Below are 20,218 nucleotides of genomic sequence, written 5' to 3' on the forward strand. Positions count from 1 at the left end.
TAGCAGATAAGGATGGGGATGATTAGGGGAAACATTCCAAGCTGGAAGATGAGGGGACATCCATCTATGTCTGTCACTGCGGCGTGATCAGCTAACTGTATTGTCCATGATTGGCCTGCAGTTAGGTAACCCCTCATGGCCAACCTATGCCCGGCTTATGATTGGTGTTGAACCTCATGTTAGCAATGTTCCAACCCCTATTGATCTGTATAAACGTGTGTATTTTCTGTATGTTCTTTGTCTTGCTTTGCCAGCATAGAGGGACTCTAACAGGATTCCAAATCGATGCTGCAGACCAAGTCCGGCTATTAAAGTTGTGTTGAACTTTAAATGTGTATTCGACTCAGTTTTTGCTGAACCAGACTGAGGGAAAGAATCCAGTTCATCAACACAATAAGATGCTAAAAGGATATAAGTTAAAATCTTCTATGTTAATATTTCACAAACTGTGACTTCCCTTTTATAAGGCTTATAGTAGTGAGTTAGCAGCAGGTCACACCCACATAGAAAAATCTGTGTATACCTCTAAAACCTTCTGTTTACTTCCAAGGTTCTCCTTTAGTTTATCTATTTCATCCAAGTGCTCCTTCTTTTTCTCTTCATAATGTCTTTTATGATGCTTACACTTTCCAACTTCTGTGTCAATCTTACTTAGTTCATCCTATTAAGAGCAAATGCAGGTTATTTTTATACTGAACATCTACAATTCTAAAACAAAGTTGGAAAACTTTACAGTATTAATTTCCACCTTTATTGGATCAGCTTCTTCAGCTATTAAATTGATCTTCTCCTTCATCTCTTTGTACTTTTGTTCAGCCTCATCCACTATCTTTCGGTGCTCATCCATATTATTTCTGGCCTGCTCCAACTTATTCTTGCCCGACTCGATTCTGTGCCAGATATCTTGCACTTCTTCTTCCTAGTTTTTTTTTTAAAAAGGAAAATCATCAACTAGAAGGGAACCAGTTATCACCCAAACTCATATGACTGATTCATCTTCATGGATCAATCTCAAGTCTACAAAACAACACATATGAAAGAAAATTCATAAGTCTATTTTGTGCAGCATTTAAAGTGGTTATATACAGGTTTGAAAAAATTAAAATGTGGTTAAGACACTTACCAGCGTGGAAATATCCACAGATTGGGGTTCTTCCACGTTCTCCAAATCTGTAATTTCTAGCTTTATTTTTGTCACATCTTCCTAAAACAAGGAATTGAAAAATATGTGGAGGAGTTTTTTCTTTTTACATTAAATCTGACTGAATACTTAAAGCAAAAATACATGTAATCGTATTTTTCTTCTAACTACGGACCTGGATTTTCCTCCTTTGCATTTGTTTCATTTTCATCTGAGTCTCATTTATCCGTATTTCTTCCTCTATTGACCGCAATTGCTGCTGAAAATGTGACACCTGGACCATCTTATGGCTCACTTCAACTTCCAGCTGACTGTAACACAAAGAATCTTAGTGACCAAAATGCTTACATTTCTGGAAAACAAAATATAGTTAATACAATATTCCTTGTTTAGTAATAACACTTCTTTGAACTAGCACAAGTCACAGACAAGCACCCATTAAACTGCAGACCAGGCTGTATACTGGCTCCTAGTGGTGAATCTGCATATTAGGTTATACCATCTCCTTGCACTGGTATTTACAAGACAGCAATGTGCATACTTCATGCTTCTCACACATGAACAGAAGGACCTACTAAACAACCGAATGCCAACGTCTCAGCAACACATGATGTTCTTAAAAGGTGGTAATATAAATGGATAGGAATGAACATTAACATAGTCAGGAAACATACAAGATTTAATATTCAACATGAATGTGGTATTCAAAGATGTTATCACATAAACATAGGCTGTTCATGAGAATCAACAATCATAAAAAGTGCACAATTTAGTCCTCAAGAAAAACAAACAAGAGGAAATCTCAATGGGTTGATATGATGACATTGTACCTCTCTGGCTCATCAACTGGAGCATCAGTATGATGCACTACAGCATTGCCCAATTCTTCAATCTTTAAGGTGCTTTGATAAATCAGCAATACAAACTTTTCACTATCACACTACGGAACAACCTATTCATTTTATCATGTATGAGAACCTCTCTCAAATATTAGCACATTTATCACCTCAAAATTCTGAACCATAATTGAACATACGCCAAGCCAGAGGGGAAGATTTGGCGGGGGGGCGGCGGTGGAGGAGAAGAGAAAAGAGGAGGCAAGAACAGGGCAGAATTTCCAGGGTACTTTTGATGACCAATTGCTCCAGGCTGCTAATTTTTCTCTGTGAGGATGGAACACCAAGATAGCTGTTGCAGAAATTTACAAACCTGATTTCGAACTCCACATCACCACCCAAGTATCTTGCCCTGTCCATTTCTGAAGAGTAGTAGCGGTTGGTAAAGACCTGGTCACCTGCTGCAGTAAAGGCTTCTTTGCAGTTCCAGGGTGGTTTTTGCTGCTGCATAATTTGACGAGCTCTGCTGTTGCTCTGGAAATGAAAATTGAAATTGCAGACATTTAGTTTCCATGGCTTGCTAGAATTGGGTTAGTCTAAAAGTGGTTGCTCTGAAGATGAATTCTGATACACACCTACTCAAAATGTATTGCTCATTGTGCTATGACAGGCAATTAAATAATCTGGATATTCACTGTCATATTACATACTGTATACTGTAATAAAAATATATGTTGCATCTATGTTTAGGAACATAGGAACAGGAGTAGGCCATTCAGCCCTTCGTGCCTGCTCCGCCATTTGATAAGATCATGGCTGATCTGTGATCTAACTCCATATACCTGCCTTTGGCCCATATCCCTTAATACCTTTGGTTGCCAAAAAGCTATCTATCTCACATTTAAATTTAGCAATTGAGCTAGTATCAATTGCCGTTTGCGGAAGAGAGTTCCAAACTTCTACCACCCTTTGTGTGTAGAAATGTTTTCTAATCTCGCTCTTGAAAGGTTTGGCTCTAATTTTTAAGACTGTGCCCCCACCTCCTAGAATCCCCAACCAGCAGAAATAGTTTCTCTTTATCCACCCTATCTGTTCCCCTTAATATCTTATAAACTTCGATCAGATCACCCCTCAACCTTCGAAACTCCAGAGAATACAACCCCAATTTGTGAAATCTCTCCTCGTAACTTAACCCTTGAAGTCCGGGTATCATTCTAGTAAACCTACGCTGCACTCCCTCCAAGGCCAATATGTCCTTCCGAAGGTGCGGTGCCCAGAACTGCTCACAGTACTCCAGGTGCGGTCTAACCAGGGTTTTGTATAGCTGCAGCATAACTTCTGCCCCCTTGTACTCTAGTCCTCGAGATATAAAGGCCAGCATTCCATTAGCCTTCTTGATTATTTTCTGCACCTGTTCATGACACTTCAATGATCTATGTACCTGTACCCCTAGGTCCCTTTGGACATCCACTGTTTTTAACTTTTTACCATTTAGAAAGTATCTTGTTCTATCCTTTTTTGATCCAAAGTGGATGACCTCACATTTGTCTACACTGAATTCCATTTGCCACAGTTTGACAGGTGAGCTAGCATTCTGTATGTTAAAATGCTATTTCAGGAACAAGATAGCAGTGAACTAGATCTGAGATTGCGGTGAAACCAACTCCCACTGGACAATGAAATCAAGGTATGTAAAGTTAGAATATAGAAGCAGAAATTTATTTGCCTCAGTTTTTAAAAACTAATTTTACTTAATTAATTTATTTGATACTTCTTTTCTATTTTATCCATTCATTTATTAGAAGTTTGGAATTAAAAAAAGAGTCTGGTCTTGGGAAGAGGCAAATTCTCCAGACAAGTGATACAGAAGCAACTTGTGAAGCACTTACACACATCCTATAGTGGGATGTCTAAATGTGGCGCATGGGCCATTTCTGCTAATTGATCCCTGGCAATCCGGCCCACCAACTCCATTCTATTTGTGTTCGTCTCTTAGTGTCTGATTTATATGGTTTGAATTTTGTGAGGCTTTCGGTTTGAATAATGCTGTTCCAGCTGCTGTTGTCACAATTTGGGATTTCTTCACCATTGAGGCATCAAGACCTGCTAATGTCCACGTCTCGAGATATGTGTAATTTAATGGGAACTTCGATTTAAACTTTACGTTTACGGCCCTCGGGGCTCCATGGTATGCATTTAAGTGGTTCACAAACAAAAAGCTCGGGCACTTGTCCTAGAAACTGGTATCAGCACAATTCTGCATGGGAACAAATCACATGCATTCATCGAATGATATGAAGCACACAGAGCCCAAAGTAACACGAGAAAGTATCAAACTTCTCCGTACAAAGTTTAACTGAATACCAAAATGCCGTCCTGCTGCCAATTTCCTACACTTATATCACTTGCAAAAGAATATAGAAAAAAGAAAAACTAATAACCCGCTACTGCATGCTGGAATACTATTATAGGTTAATGATTGCAAGCACTTTGCAGTTTTTTTAAAAAACACAGTAGTCTGTGCCACCACCTCCCTCCCTGTCCCCATGACATTGCATTTGTGGAGTCAAGGCCAAGCACAGTATTCCAGTCAAGCAGGGTTAGAGGGTGAGGTATAATTGAGCCCAGACAGGGGAAGGGAGGGAAGGGAGAAAGATATTAGTACAAGGCATACAAAAATAAAGATGGCCTCTGTATTGACAGTAATCCTACATTATTGAAAGAGAGCAAAACCAAATTTCAGACATGCAGAACTCCTAAAGTTATATGCAATTTTAATCAGGAGCAAGCAGTGAGACATGATTTGGTCATAAAAGATTAATGATCTCGCCATGGTTTTTAATAGCTCTTCTACGCAAATATTAAAATCTCCACTTTGAAGTTTGTTTTAACTATGCAGATGGAAACCAAGTTCCAGGTTTTGAAGCAGTATTAGTGTTCTGTGCATAAAGAATTACCCAGACTGCATTTTTGTTTTAACATTTCAGTGCCTTTATAAGTTTGCTGACCTCTGGCAGGTTACATCAAGTTCATTTTTGTTTTGCCTGTTTGTCAGTATTAAAAATACTAAGTGTATGAGGATCTATAGCACATATTGGATTCGGACTCCAGCATGAAATGAGTTTGGTCTATCTCAACCCAATTCCCAGTTGATCTTAATAATTTGGCATGAACAGACACTATTGGTAACCTCACTCAAACAGCACAAAAGTCGTGTGGGAAATACAAAAACGCATACTTGTATAGTAGGGGATTCTTCTGGGGCTGGAAAGAGGATTTTAAACTTTAAAAAAAAAAGTTTGTACTTCTCCTCACTCTTGTTGGGATACGGTCCCATGAGCACAGACAGGCCAAGTAGCCATTGTTTACATAGGTGTACAAACATTGAATACCAACTTATTCAGAAATGGAGGGAGCACATAAAAGCTCGATTCTGCTCTCTCCTAATGCCCACAAAGATACAAAATTAGTGGCCCTGATAATACATTGTGGTTTAAACAGCATAAAACCTCTATTGTTCCAACTCTGTATTCTTTCAACTTACCATGAACAAAGTCACAGTGGATCCACAGAGATCAAAGGAGATTCACAGAGATACAGATATTAGTTTATCTCCCACAGCAGCTCACAGTTGGAGGAAATGAGGCAACAAATTCAGCTAACAGACGTAACCGGTTGAGAGGTTACAATGCCAACTCTGGAGCAAGTGACAACAGGAATTACCACTGATTTCAATGTATTGGGGTTTTGACATACTTACCAACCAAAGGATTGCTCACAGTGAATTGGAGGATGCATTGCCATGTATTATCAAATTTATATATGCCAAATTCCATTTTTATTACATGATATTCTGGGATTTCTCTCAGCATTTTGGAAAATGAATTTCACAACTGCTTATTTTCCTGTGACCGTGAGTTATACTTCACCAATGCATTTAATAGTTAACTCATCTGTGTAAAGCCTAGGATGCAGAGTAAAATGGTAGTTAGTAGACTTGAAGTATATATTTTTGCAGCACTGGGCAAGAGGGGGCGTGTCAGAACAGGAGAGGGTTGGGAGTTCCAGATTCCAGGGAGAGAGATACCCTGCACAGTAGTACAGGGAAGGATTCATGGTTTGGCAATACTGAGGGAGGTGAGGTCTGCGGTTACTAGGGAGGGTTTGCAGAAGACTGGGAGCACAGAAGTGGATTGAGTGTGTTGGGCTCCAGCAACAAAGTGGGAAGATGGGTCAAGGGGAATGTGGCCCAACCCAGTACTACCATAATGTGACTCATCTCCAACTGTTTCATGGCATTTCTGGTCCTGATGCCATTTTTTAAACCAATAAATGCACGTCATATTGGATGTGCTGAGTCACAGCTGGCAAATACATTACAAAGCACATTTTTCACTAAAAACGGACTGCAGGCGCTGAAGGAGCACAAGAGGCTAGGACTAGATTGAGAGTGGGACAGTGGGCATGATAACTGGAACAAAATAGCCAGGATCAAAATAGACCATTGATGTAGATGCAGTGATTTGGTGGACAGTGAGCCAGGTCAGACTGGAATGGATTCAGCAAGGGCACCAACATTGGCATTGAAGTGAAACTTGAGCCCCAGGCTCATGACAGAGGTTACATCTCGTGGTAAGGGCAGCAAGCAAAACTCACCTTTCCAAATAGAGTTGATGGGCAGAGTGAAAGGTTTTTTTTTGCAAATGTTTGACATTACATTAGTTATACTAGAAATTATTTTTTAAACCTGAATGTAACTGGTTAAAAGTTTAAAAACATGGATTTCTTTTTCCAAAAAGCTGTTTGATTTAGTGTCAGTAGGATACAGCACAGAAGGTGGCCATTCAGCCCGTCGTGCCTGTGCTGGCTCTTTGGAAGAGCTTTCCAATTGGTCCCACTCCCCTGCTCTTTCCCCATAGCCCTATAAATTTTTCCAATTCCCTTTTAAAATTTATTACTTAATCTACTTCCACCACCCTTTCAGGCAGTGCATTCCAGATAACAATTCGCTGCGTAAAAAAATGCTTCCTCATGTCGCCTCTGGTTCTTTTGCTAATATCATCTTAAATCTATGTCCTCTGGTTATGGAGCCTTCTGCTACTAGAAACAGTTTCTCCTTATTTACTCTATCAAAACCCTTCATGCTTTTGAACACCTCTACTAAATCTCCTCTTAACCTTCTCTGCTCTGAGAACAACCCCAGCTTCTCCACATAACTGAACTTTTACATCCCCGGTACCATTCCAGTAAATCTCTCTGCACCCTCTCTAGGGCCTGATATCCTTCCTAAAGTGTGGTGCCCAGAATTGAACACAATATCCCAGCTTGGGTCTAACCACAATTTTATAACAGTTTAGTCTAACTTACCTGCTTTTGTACTCGATGCTTCTATTATTAAAGCCCAGGATCACATATGCTTTTTCAACAGCCTTCTCAACTTGTCCTGCCACCTGCAAAGATTTGTGTACATACACCTCCAGGTCTCTGTTTCTACACCCCCTTCAAAATTGTACCATTTACTTTATATTGCCTCTCATTTTTCCTACCAATATGTATCACTTCACACTTCTCAGCGTTAAATTTCATCTGGCATGTATCTGCCCATTTCACCAGTCTATCTATGTCCTCCTGAAGTCTGTTACTATCCTCCACATTGTTTACCACATTTACAAATTTCATGTCATCTGCAAACTTTGAAATTATACCCTGTATATCCAAGTCCAGGTCATTAATATATAGCAAAAAGAACAGTGGTCCTAATATTGATCCCTGGGGAACATTTCCCTCCAGTCTGAAAAACAACCGTTCACCACTACTCTGCTTTCTGTCCCTTAGCCAATTTTGTGTCCACGCTATCACTGTCCCTTTAATCCCATGGGCTTTAATTTTGCTTGCAAATTTATGATGTGGTACTTTATCAAATGCCTTTTGAAAGTCCATATACACATCAACCCTTTCCATTACTTCTTCAAAGAACTCAATCAAGTTAGTCAAACACGATTTTCCTTTAACAAATCCGAGCAGACTTTCATTTATTAGCCCATACTTTTCCAAGTGCCAATTAATTTTGTCCCAGATTATTGTCTCTATAAGTTTCCCCACCACCATTAGGCTGACTGGCCTGTAATTGCCGGGTTTATCCCTCTCCCCACTTTTGAACAGGGGTATAACCTTTGCAATCCTCCAGTCCTCTGACACCACTCCCATATCTAAGGAGGATTGGAAAATTGTGGCCAGAGCCTCTGCAATTTATACCCTTACTTCCCTCAGTAACCTAAGGTGTAGCTTATCTGGACCAGGTGACTTTTCTACTTTGAGTACAGCCAACCTTTCAAGTACCCCCTCTTTATCTATTTTTATCCTATCCAATATCACTACTACCTCCTCCTTTACTGCTACATTGGCAGCATCCTTTTCTCTAGTGAAGACAGATGAGAAGTATTCATTTAGTACTTCAGCCATACCCTCTATCTCCACAAGATGATCTTTTTTGTCCCTAATCGGCCCCACCCTTCCTTTGACTATTTATGTTTATAAGTGTTTTGAGTTCCCTTTGATGTTAGCTGCTAATCTATTCTCATACTCTCTTTGCCCCTCCTATTCCCTTTTTTAGATCTCCTCTGCACTTAATTGGCTTGACTTCTCATTTATTAATTGATTTTCATGCCTGCGTCATTGTTTCATAAGTCCTTAGTAGCTTTTTTATTGCAAGTTTGGTGACCAATTTTTCTCACATTTGATTGGCATGGTATCTACTTGTTCAATTATGATTTGTCTCAGATTAACGAACACAATTTTTGAGCCAGTCGGGTTCAATTATGACATGGACGTGGTATATCACAAGTGTGACGGCAGAGGTGTTAGAAGAAATGTGGTGGCCAGATAACATATTATTTTGTTAAAAAGAAACTTGCATATGCATGCACTTCCTTTAATTCCAGTTCAGATGTAACATTGCCTAATGCATTCATTTTAAAATAAAGACAGTCATTTGTGATGTGCATAAAGACTCTCCAGGAACTAAAACTACCAGAGCCACAATATCTGCTAGCTCTTAATTGACCTTCCACAACAAAACTGGGTTTCTTCTTGTATCCACCCTGAACAGCAATTAACGTCTGAATGAACTCACACAGTGTTTACTTGTCAATTAAACTTTGTGGCTTTAGCTGACTGCATTATATTTTACATGGTATAATGTCCATCCTTGACAGCACATCCTCTGATTCATCATGAACAGTGCAATAGCATATTCACTGGTATATATAGAAATGTGCGTATAGATGGCCCCTTATCATCTGAGTGTTTCAAAACACTTCATAGAGTGAATTACACATGCAGTGCAGTGACTGTTATATAGTCAAGTATGACGTTCTACACCAATGTCTCCCAACAATGAGTTGATTGACAGTTACTCTTTTTTGGTAGTGGTGCTTGAAGGAAGAACATTTACCAGGACAGTGAGAGAACCCTGCCTTTCATACATAATTTTGGGATCTTGTGTGTTCACCTGAATACAGTTAGGACCTTAGACGTAACATTTCCTAAGGAGGGCAAAGGATTTTTCAGCAAGAGTGACAGGATAGCGATCAGGATTAAAAATCACTAATCTTTCCCCAGCCTAGGGCTGTTAGAGAAACCTGTAGCATCCCAGCTGAAACCAGCTAATTTAGCACAGACCAGGTATTTGTATGGTTTAAGTACTACACCACATGATGCATTTATCTATAAACTTTGCTTTGCAGCTGGTTCACTCTTGCCTCACTAACATCCATGCTGAAAACAAAAAAAAAAAATCAAATTTTTAAATAGAGAACAAAACGAAATAAGCTTCTAAATTTGCATTAGCTTTTTGTGGACAGAGCATATGTTCTCAATTAAAATGAGTGATTTTTTTTCTCTATGAAACTTGGAAGATTTGTTATGCTGATAGGATGACACTTCAGTTATGCTAATTACAGCCCACTTGCAGATTCAAATTAATTCCATATTACCAATGTTTAATATTTATTGAAGCTGGAGGATATCTATTTTGATTTTAGGGATAGAAAGTTAGTTATCTCATGTTTGGAAAGATTAGATAGATGGCAAAGTAGACTTTTGTAATTCTAATATTAATGAATTGAAATGGTTAAGACTTAACTACAAATATGTGAGCACCCACTGAAGAAAAGATGAAAGATAAATTCTTATTATAGATTAATATGACTGAAAAATCAAAGTTTTGAATAAGTGCACAATTGATATTCCATGTATATATCTCTAACCACAATTTACATCTTTGGAATTATAGTTGCAGCAATGCACTGCATATTTGTTGAAGTAAACTTTGTTAAACAAATTGTAAAACAGTTCAGGTTAAATGTGCTGTATTATGCAGTCCACTCTTTAAAAAATGCAACTGAGTTCAATCAGCTTCCGATTTTTAAACCTCCATAGCCACAATTGAAATTCTACAGAAAGAAAACTGCAAAAGGACTTACACTGATTAGCAGGATTTTTTCTATGCCTCTCATATCAATCAAACAGTTTGCCACCACTGGGTTATCTATCTCTAAGGCATCAAGAACAGTTGGGAAATCTGGATGACGAACAGCTCTTCAAGGAGAAAAATATAAATTTGAAGTTGATTTAATTAGTCTCCCTAATAAAACTTTGAAAACAACGAACGTAACAGAGTGAATATCAAACTATTACACATTAAGACAGCAGTAAAATGCTGCTCTCGATTAAAAACAATACAATTATGCAGTTTTTGTAGAATCAAAACAAGAGCATTTGCAGTCATTTTGACATATCAATGTTGTAAACTTTTCAACAATCTTGTACACTATCACTACATTATTAATAACATCATGGGTACCTGCAAACAAAACTTTTTCCTGCAGGCACCAGTTTAAGAGACTGATAGTGGGCCCCGTGAAATAGAATGGGCGATACAGCATAATTCTTTTCTCTATCAAGAAACTGAAATTTATACCAGAGACCCAAACGTAACTAGCAACAGCCACTGTTCTTTTTTTAATGCGTTCATGGGATGTGGGCGTCGCAGGCAAGGCCAGCATTTATTGCCCATCCCTAATTGCCCTTGAGAAGGTGGTGGTGAGGTACCAACTTGAACCGTTGCAGTCCGTGTGAAAGTTCTCTCACAGTGCTGTTAGGGAGTTCAATGATTTTGACCCAGCAACAAGGAAGGAACGGCGATATGTTTCCAAGTCGGGATGGTGAGAGACTTGGAGGGGAACGCGTTGTTCTCATGTGCCTGCTGCCCTTGTCCTTGTAGATGGTAGAGGTCGCAGGTTTGGGAGATGCTGTCTAAGAAGCCTTGGCGAGTTGCTGCAGTGCACCCTGTAGATGGTACACACCACATCCATGGTGCTGTTTCTGGTCAATGGTGACCCTCAGGATGTTGATGGTGGGGGATTCAGCGATGGTAATGCCGTTGAATGTCAAGGGGAGGTGGTTAGACTCTCTCTTGTTGGAGATAGTCATTGCCTGGCATGTGTCTTGCGGAATGTAACTTGACACTTCTCAGCCCAAGTCTGGATGTTGTCCAGGTCTTGCTGCATGTGGGCACGGACTGCTTCATTATCTGAGGGGTTGTGAATGGAACTGAACACTGTGCAATCATCAGCGAGCATCCCCATTTCTAACCTTATGATGGAGGGAAGGTCATTGATGAAGCAACTGAAGATGGTTGGGTCTAGGACACTGCCCTGAGGAACTCCTGCAGCAATGTCCTGGGGCTGAGATGATTGGCCTCCAACAACCACTACCATCTTCCTTTGTGCTAGGTACTGGAGAGTTTTCCCCGATTCCCATTGACTTCAATTTTACTAGGGCTCCTTGGTGCCACACTCGGTCAAATGCTGCCTTGATGTCAAGGGCAGTCACTCACACATCACCTCTGGAATTCAGCTCTTTTGTCCATGTTTGGACCAAGGCTGTAATGAGGTCTGGAGCCGAGTGGTCCTGGCGGAACCCAAACTATGTATCGGTGAGCAGGTTATTGGTGAGTAAGTGCCGCTTGATAGCACTGTCGATGACACCTTCCATCACTTTGCTGATGATTGAGAGCAGACTGATGGGGCGGTAATTGGCTGGATTGGATTTGTCCTGCTTTTTGTGGACTGAACATACCTGGGCAATTTTCTACATTGTCGGGTAGATGCCAGTGTTGTAGCTGTACTGGACCAGCTTGGCTAGATACGTGGCTAGTTCTGTACAATACAATAGTACCATGCACACAAGGACCATGTTAATTTTTTAAAAAAACATACTCTTGCTGACAAAAATAGACAAAAGCAGATAAATAATTAATATTCTTTACCCAATGCTTTTCCACAATGTTTTAGTGCAAACAAGCCTCAATGAAAGGTCAAATATTTGAGAATCTTGAAACTTACCTTTCTTTTACATTGTACATTTGATTTTCAAACTCACACACATTAATTTGGGGTCGTCTTCCTGAATTGAAGTATCGAGTCATCAAAGTCTGCAGCACCCGCTCATCTCTGTAATTATCACAGCAAAATGAAAGCAGCAGTGCTTTCAAACAACTTTCAACTGCCAAACCTAATTCAGGATACTTCAGTCTGAAGCAAGCACCTAAATAAATAAATAAAACTCTTTAATACAGTAGTAACATTCAATATGCAATTAAATCCCTAATATATTGAAAAACATATTTCTAAGCAAACTGATTCCAGCTATTACTGTTCACATCAACAGGATTCCACTGCCTAATGGACAAAATAAAGCTTTAATATGTCAATCATATAACTCAAGCAGTCAAGAGGGAGGTAAGTCACATGACTGCAGCTCCTGAATGGCTTAATGCTCTACGTTGTACCAAGCAACACAGAACAGGAAGGTTCCAAATTCAATCCTTGGTCTGTGACGAGACAGCTCTCAGCTGGGTGGTAGTAATGGCCCTACAATCAGCCTCAGCACCCTGATCATGTAAGGGGAAATTAATCAGGGCTTTTGCTCTGATCATTACACAGTGACCCTGCTGGAATGTGTGCATGAGAATTTCAGGTGAAACAAGGATTAGTCACCGGCAATACGCCTAACGCCGAATGGCCTTGCACTCATAGTCCAACCTGACACAGACAGACACTTGGGAAAGATGCCAAAGGGATCAGTGCCTGCAGAAATATATTAACGTATGAACCATTGCTTTCAAAAGGAAAAAAATTGGAGGTTAAAAAGATACATGAGGGATTTCTGCTACCATGTGTACTTTTTAAACTGACCAGTGTTGGTGGTCAGTTGTAGTTAGAAGCACCAACTTAATTTTAAAGTTAAAATAGACCACTCCAAATTCATTGGCAAATATGCGCAATTGGCCAAAGTGGCAGGGCAGCAATAGTTTGTGTCCAAGCCGGGTAGAAGAGAAAGAAACATTAGTGACATTCTAAACTCAATTAGATCGTAAAATGGGAAAGCTAGGGTATGAGGGATGAACTTTGATAGGCTCAATAACCTTGTCTTGTCCAATTGTTGATCCTCTAGTTTAGTAAGAAAGAATCTTCCGAAGGATCACAGATCAGCATGCAAGTTTGGGATAAAATGTGAATGTCAGAATACTCAGGCTGCATAGCTACCACAGTCAAATTACAAGACGCAAACAGTTCGTTCAGCCCAATCCGTCTGCGTTAATGGTTATCCTCCACACAAGCAGTAGCCCTAATCCCACATCCCTTTATTCCCCTTTCTTTCAACCACCTATCCATCCTATTCTCAAAAGTTGACATGGCCTCTGCTTCAATTATTAATTCCTTGGAAGTTGGCCCTTTAAAAGTAATATATCTGAATACTAGCTTGTGGCATTAGTTTACGTCGTATTTAATCAAGTTATGGTCACCATTTCTTAGGGGCACCACGACTTCCATTCTCAATATGGCACCTGGGTCACTCTCCATTACCAAGTCAGAAAGGAGTTATATCATGTGACATCCATAACACAGGGTCAGAATGCATTACATTTACTAATTCAGATTCTAGATTACTTGAGCATTCTCAGTTTATATCAGTTATTTTTGCTCCCTTTACACTAAGTAGTGCCAGCCAAATTAGCTTATTTGGAAGCTTATCATGTACTAACCAGTCTACCTGCCTCCTAGGTATCCCTGACATAAAGCTACTTAATCGCTTTTCCTATCTACTTTGTTCTCCTTTAACACATTAAACCCTTGAGTGTTGCACTCATTCTCATCCTTGGGGGTTAATCCTGTTCCCAAGAGGCTCAACTACCACAACAATCGAGATCAGTCATTGTATTACAAATCCCTCAAGCATTTGTATGATGCATTTTAATAGTTTAATCATCAAAACATTCCTTTCCTTATTTGATCATTCTGGGATTGATGTCATTAATTGACTTTCTTCTTAGTCGTGTTGTTTTACCATTTCCCTACCTTACCAGTTTAAATCCCAACTCACTGCCTGCTTACCCACTCTTGAAAATCTAAAACATAGCATGAAAAAATGTGAAGAAACATAGGTAGGTTCCTCCCCTCGTCCCAATTTTGTAACTCTCTACATTTGCAAAAGTGCAAAACATAAAAATGAAAAATGAACTATTCTCTATCTGGATTCCTTCTTACTAGTTTTTTTTTACGTAGGCCCAAAATGTCCACCAGCATGCTCAATCTGGCTGTTTAGCATACTCAAAATACCTCAAACATGATAACTGGCAGCGATCTTAAATGTTGCGTAAAATCTAAAAGTTATATTTCCTTTCAATCTTGAAGTCAGAACGTCAATGACAATGATAAAACATGAAATCTAAAATATGCAGGTCTAAAATGATTCACAATCAAGATATTGCCTCAATTAAAACAGCAATAAGGTTATTGTTGGTCAATTCATCTTGCTGCTACCCAAGTTTCTCAGGTGCATATAATGCCATAAGTTAGCTTGTACTAAACAATGGAAGCTGCGCAAGTAATTAAGATGAATACAGGATTTTTACAAGTGAGAATGCTGACTAGGCTGAGAGAAATATTGAGAAAACATCCCACAGATTTGCAGTTCTCACCAAAAATATTAGTTTCCACCGATTCTGTTTATGAAACTAATACATCTCTTAAAATACTAATCAAGGTTAACAGGCTAGTAGAATAATGACACAATGCAGACAAATGCACACAAGCATTAAAATATTACTTATTACACAATTAATGAAAGGAATCTGTAGTTTGTTATAGTATCTGAAAATTATTCTGTTAACAAATAAAATTGAATTTTAGGATGCTCTGAAGGAAAGAGGATAAATCCAAAAAAATTCCAGCATACTAATAAGCTGGCAATTTACAGCATCTAATTTTAGTTTCCATTCATCTAAAAAGAACACAGGCATTATAGAAGGAGCAAAATACAGTGAAGAGAGACACATCACGAGATAACTGAGCATGCTAAATAAATTGGAACAGTTCTTCCTTGAGAAGCAAGATGAAAAGTGACAGGAACCATGATTTTAAAATACCAAAAGAGAGCAGTTAAAAAAATTGAAAACAGCAAATTATTTGATTTGAATTCAAGATTGTGAAATGATACATATGGCAGATATTTTGTTCGGTGCAAATTCCTTTAAGTTTCCAGTCACTGTTACCCTGAATCTGGCTATGTCCAAACATGAATTTCTGATTTATGCATCAGAACAATCCAACACAATCTATTAGAAAGCTACTAGGCCATAGGACAATAATTATGATCACCTAACCTGTGTTGCAAAGAAGCACACAGCGTCACTCAAATCTAATGAACTTACGACTACAGCACACAAGACACTAGATCTTGATTTACATTATACATACAACACATGAAACATCAAAGGCAAGTTAATTATTCTGCTTCTGGCTTAAATAACTGCATGTTAGAAATTATTGAAATTTACCTATAGGGCCGACTGGTTTCTTCCTGAAACGACCCTGTTTATGTGCTTCCTCTATTGCTTCAAGTAATGCAGGCATGGTCGCTCCAAACCTTTTCAACTGGTCTGTTCTACTGGCTTTCAGTATTTCCAGCTGCTCCTTCCTGGATTCAGCAGAATTTTTCACATCTTGTTCTTCTCGTCTAGGGATATACAAAATAGCTAATGCTACAATTGCAATATGCTTATTCATATGTAAACTGAATGCGAGATCAATAGAGTGTCAAAGAAAAACTTTTATTGAAGAGGATTCTACAAGTTAAATTCTTTCACTTAATAAAATGGTTGCTTCATTAACATGCACAATTCAGTTTATATGAGCCTATTGGACTTGAACAAATTATTGTCTATTTTCTGTAAGGTTTTTAGTGTAGATTCACTGGAATTCAAACCTTTGCATATTCTTCTGTATCAAGTGAATACAGTAGAATTCTTACAGAATGTGGGACATTGGATGCACATTGTAAAAAAACCCAAAAAATACACCATTCCTGTATTTGTTTTATATGAGCGATCATTTATACTTGCATGGTTTCCTCTAGGAACTTTGTTCCTACCTCAAAACTATATATTTTTCCCCCAGATAACATGCAAAATTGAGCAACATTTTGCATTAATTTAGAAAACAGTGTTGGCTGGCTCTTAATCCAAACCTCATGAACTGTTCATAAATACTTTAGAAGGATTGCAATACGGCGACTGTTTAATGTCACAATGATAATGTGCTCACCAGTCTTCAAATGGATCTCTGCTTGCAATAAAAGATGCAAGATAATTGAAAGACCAATGAGAACTTTGTGAAAAGCACTGCATTTGTGCAAAGCCTGCACTTAAAACAGCTTGTGAAATCCAGCCCTAAAAAGACAACTAATGTGTGACGTCTATCCTTATTGAACAGCTCGTGTTACAATAGTTAAATTATGCTTTCCTTTTTCCTTCTAAGTTTAGTTATTTTCCGTTATTCCAGCTCTAAAGGCCACAATGGAAATCTAGAGGCATCTTCGGCTAGCTCAGTAGTACAAATCCAATTGTGCTTCAACTTAAATTTTTAGTGAAAACCACAAATAAATGCAATCTTTTCATTTTGTATTATCTACACTGATAAGTTTGTCAATTTATACTTCAATATTTGAATAATTACAATGGACCAGATAAGAGCGAGGAAGCGGGAAAGGAGCGGGGGGAGATTTAGCTGGGTTTCGGGGGTGGTGTCAGACAGCGGGACGTCCGGAGTTGGGGGTGGAATCAGTCATTGGAGGTCGGACATCGGAAAGGAGAGTCAGGCATCGGGAGGAGGGAAGCAGGTACGTTTGGTGCTCCACGTCGAAGCACTCCTGGCTCCTCCTGACCCACAAACAGTGCTGGAAAACACTTACTTGTTCCATCCAGCTGTTTTCCCCTCCCTTCAGCTGCCAAGTTTCCAGAGGCCAGGAAAACCTACCCCCGCCCGCCTCCGCCCCCCCCTCCCCACCTCCGCACCCCCCCCCCCCCCCCGCCTCCGCCCCCCCCCCGCAGTTAAATGTGAAACAAGAGGTTAAATTTGAGGCAAGCAGCCTCTTGGAAATATTTCAAGGATCTCCGGAAAGCAGGTTAGTCGCTCGCCCCCCAACCCGCCACTGTTAAAACCAGAAGTGGGTGCGTTGGAAGCAGGTTGGGGTTGGATCTCCGATTTTAAAATATTTAACCCTACTCCCCCCACCCGCCCGGGGGGCAGGGTGGTTAAGGCTCCAAATGATGCAAAATATACAAAGCCTGATGAGTGTTAAACTTTTCTGTTTTCAGTTATTTAAAAACTATTGAATATATCTTATTGCCCATTTTATTATGGGTACTGATTCCAATACAGCCTGATACTAGCAGTTACTGTCTATATCAGTGACTTATCTCTACTCTAAGTTACCAACCCAAGCTTTTCCTGTTCCTCTTCAGACTTGCTGATTGCATGTTGAAACTGTTCCAGCTGCTGTAAGGTAGTGGCTTCTTGGTCCATCAGTGCTTTCAGTTGTTCTTGCAGACTGCCAATTCTTTCCTGTCGCTCTCTGAGGTCAGTCTCTGAACTTTGATTTACACTGTTTTGAAGTAAAATTGGAAAAAAAGTTATCACAGTTGTAATATATTTGGGTGGGAGAAAAACAATTGTAGTAAAAACTAATCTTTAGAGCCAAGTACAGATTTTTTTGCCAAAATTTGAAATAACATAACATGGAAAAATCAATATTGTATATGAAGTCAAATACAAGATTGGATTTCTACCTTGAAGTTAAAACAACATGCATTTATATAGCGCCTTTAACGTAGTAAAATATCCCAAGGAGCTTCGCAAGAACGCTATCAGATAAAATATGACACCAAGCCATGTAAGGAGATATTAGGACAAGTGGTCAAAGAGGTAGGTTTTAAGGAGTATCTTAAAAGGAGAGAGGGTTTTTAAAAAAAAAATTTGTTCATGGGATGTGGGTGTCGCTGGCAAGGCCAGCATTTATTACCCATCCCTAATTGCCCTTGAGAAGGTGGTGGCGGTGAGCCGCCTTCTTGAACCGCTGCAGTCCACGTGGTGAAGGTTCTCCCAGTGTTGTTAGCTAGGGAGTTCCATGATTTTGACCCAGCGACGATGAAGAAACGGCGATACATTTCCAAGTCGGGATGGTCTGTGACTTGGAGGGGAACTTGTAGGTGTTGTTCACATGGGCCTGCTGCCCTTGTCCTTCTAAGTGGTAGAGGTCATGGGTTTGGGAGGTGCTGTCGAAGAAGCCTTGGTGAGTTGCTACAGTACATCCTGTGGATGGTACACACTGCAGCCACGGTGCGCCAGTGGTGAAGGGAGTGAATGGTTAGGGTGGTGGATGGGGTGCCAATCAAGCGAGCTGCTTTGTCCTGGATGATGTTGTTGGAGCTGCACTCATCCAGGCAAATGGAGAGTATTCCATCACACTCCTAACTTGTGCCTTGTAGATGGTGGAAAGGCTTTGGGAAGTGAGGTGAGTCACTCGCTGCAGAATACCCAGCCTCTGAACTGTTCTTATAGCCACAATATTTATGTGGCTGGTCCAGTTAAGTTTCTAGTCAATGGTGACTCCCAAGATGTTGATGGTGGGGGATTCGGCGATGGTAATGCCGTTGAATGTCAAGGGGAGGTAGTTAGACTCTCTCTTGTTGGAGGTGGTCATTGCCTGGCACTTGTCTGGCATGTATGTTACTTGCCACTTATCAGCCCAAGTCTGGATGTTGTCCAGGTCTTGCGGCATGTGGGCATGGACTGCTTCATGGTAGAGCCAGAGAGGCTTAGGAAGGGAATTCCTGAGCTTAGAGTCTAGACAGCTGAAGGCACAGCCACCAATGGTGGAGTGATGAAAATCAGGGATGTGCAAGGGGCCAGAATTGGAGGAGTGCAGAGATCTTGGAGGGCTGTAGGAGGTTACAGAGATAGGGAGGAGCAAAGGCATGGAGGGATTTGAAAACAAAGATGAGAATTTTAAAATCAAGGCGCTGCCAGACCGGGAGCCAATGTAGGTCAGCGAGCACAAGGGTGATGGGTTATCAGGGATTAATGCAAGTTAGGATATGGGCAACAAGGTTTTGGATGAGCTCAAGTTTATGAAGGGTGTAAGGTGGGAGGCTGGCCAGAAGAACATTGGAATAGTCGAGTCTAGAGGTAACAAAGGCATGGATGAGGGTTTCAGCAGATGAATCGAGGCAGGTTTAGAGACAGGCAATGTTATGGAGGTGGAAGTAGGCGGTTGGTGGTTGAAAGGATATGGAGCCGGAATCTCAGCTCAGGGTCAAATAGGACACCAAGGAAGTAAAAGACACAACCATTTGATTTATTCTTTTTTTTAAATCACAAAATGCAGAATACACAATTAAACTGATAATTCTAACAAGACCACACAAATAATGTTCTGACCTATTTCGCAGTTCTTCAATTCGCCTCTGTAACTGGTCATGGTCTTTTTCAAGTTGTTTCAGCTGTGTCCGGTAGCGGTGGAATGTTGCCTGTAAGCAAGTAAGTTCAACTACACTTGACTTATTAAACTTAAATTTCTACACTGATACTAAAATTAAGTATACAAATATAATAAAATTTAAATTATTAAAAATGAAAACTCAAACAAGTGACACCTGGAATAGACAATAAAGATAGAAGAACATGTTCCTCTTTATTATGCTTAGCCTTCCTAACAACAACACAATTTATTGCATCTTTCTAGTTCAGCTTGTGTTTTTTTTTTGAAGGGGGGAGGGAAAGGGAAGAGAGGAGAGAAAAGAAAGAAACTTCTTTTGTATAAGTCTGCAAGTCTTTGG

General features: G+C 39.8%; 1 protein-coding gene across 1 annotated transcript in view; it reads right to left on the minus strand.

Moving 5' to 3' along the window:
• Positions 1–20,218, minus strand: part of si:dkey-119f1.1 (Structural maintenance of chromosomes protein 6-like) — a 67,244-nt gene that overhangs the window by 18,077 nt on the left and 28,949 nt on the right. Inside the window, exons 12-21 of the mRNA XM_067981605.1 lie at positions 19,821–19,909; positions 17,821–17,985; positions 15,881–16,059; positions 12,384–12,585; positions 10,461–10,575; positions 2,351–2,511; positions 1,317–1,452; positions 1,124–1,204; positions 749–919; positions 524–661 (exon numbers count right to left, since the gene is read on the minus strand). Of these exons, the coding sequence (XP_067837706.1) occupies positions 524–661; positions 749–919; positions 1,124–1,204; positions 1,317–1,452; positions 2,351–2,511; positions 10,461–10,575; positions 12,384–12,585; positions 15,881–16,059; positions 17,821–17,985; positions 19,821–19,909 (1,437 nt within the window). The remainder of the gene's footprint in view (positions 1–523; positions 662–748; positions 920–1,123; positions 1,205–1,316; positions 1,453–2,350; positions 2,512–10,460; positions 10,576–12,383; positions 12,586–15,880; positions 16,060–17,820; positions 17,986–19,820; positions 19,910–20,218) is intronic.

Source organism: Heptranchias perlo, unplaced genomic scaffold, assembly GCF_035084215.1.
Source record: "Heptranchias perlo isolate sHepPer1 unplaced genomic scaffold, sHepPer1.hap1 HAP1_SCAFFOLD_825, whole genome shotgun sequence".
Lineage (NCBI taxonomy): Eukaryota > Metazoa > Chordata > Chondrichthyes > Hexanchiformes > Hexanchidae > Heptranchias > Heptranchias perlo.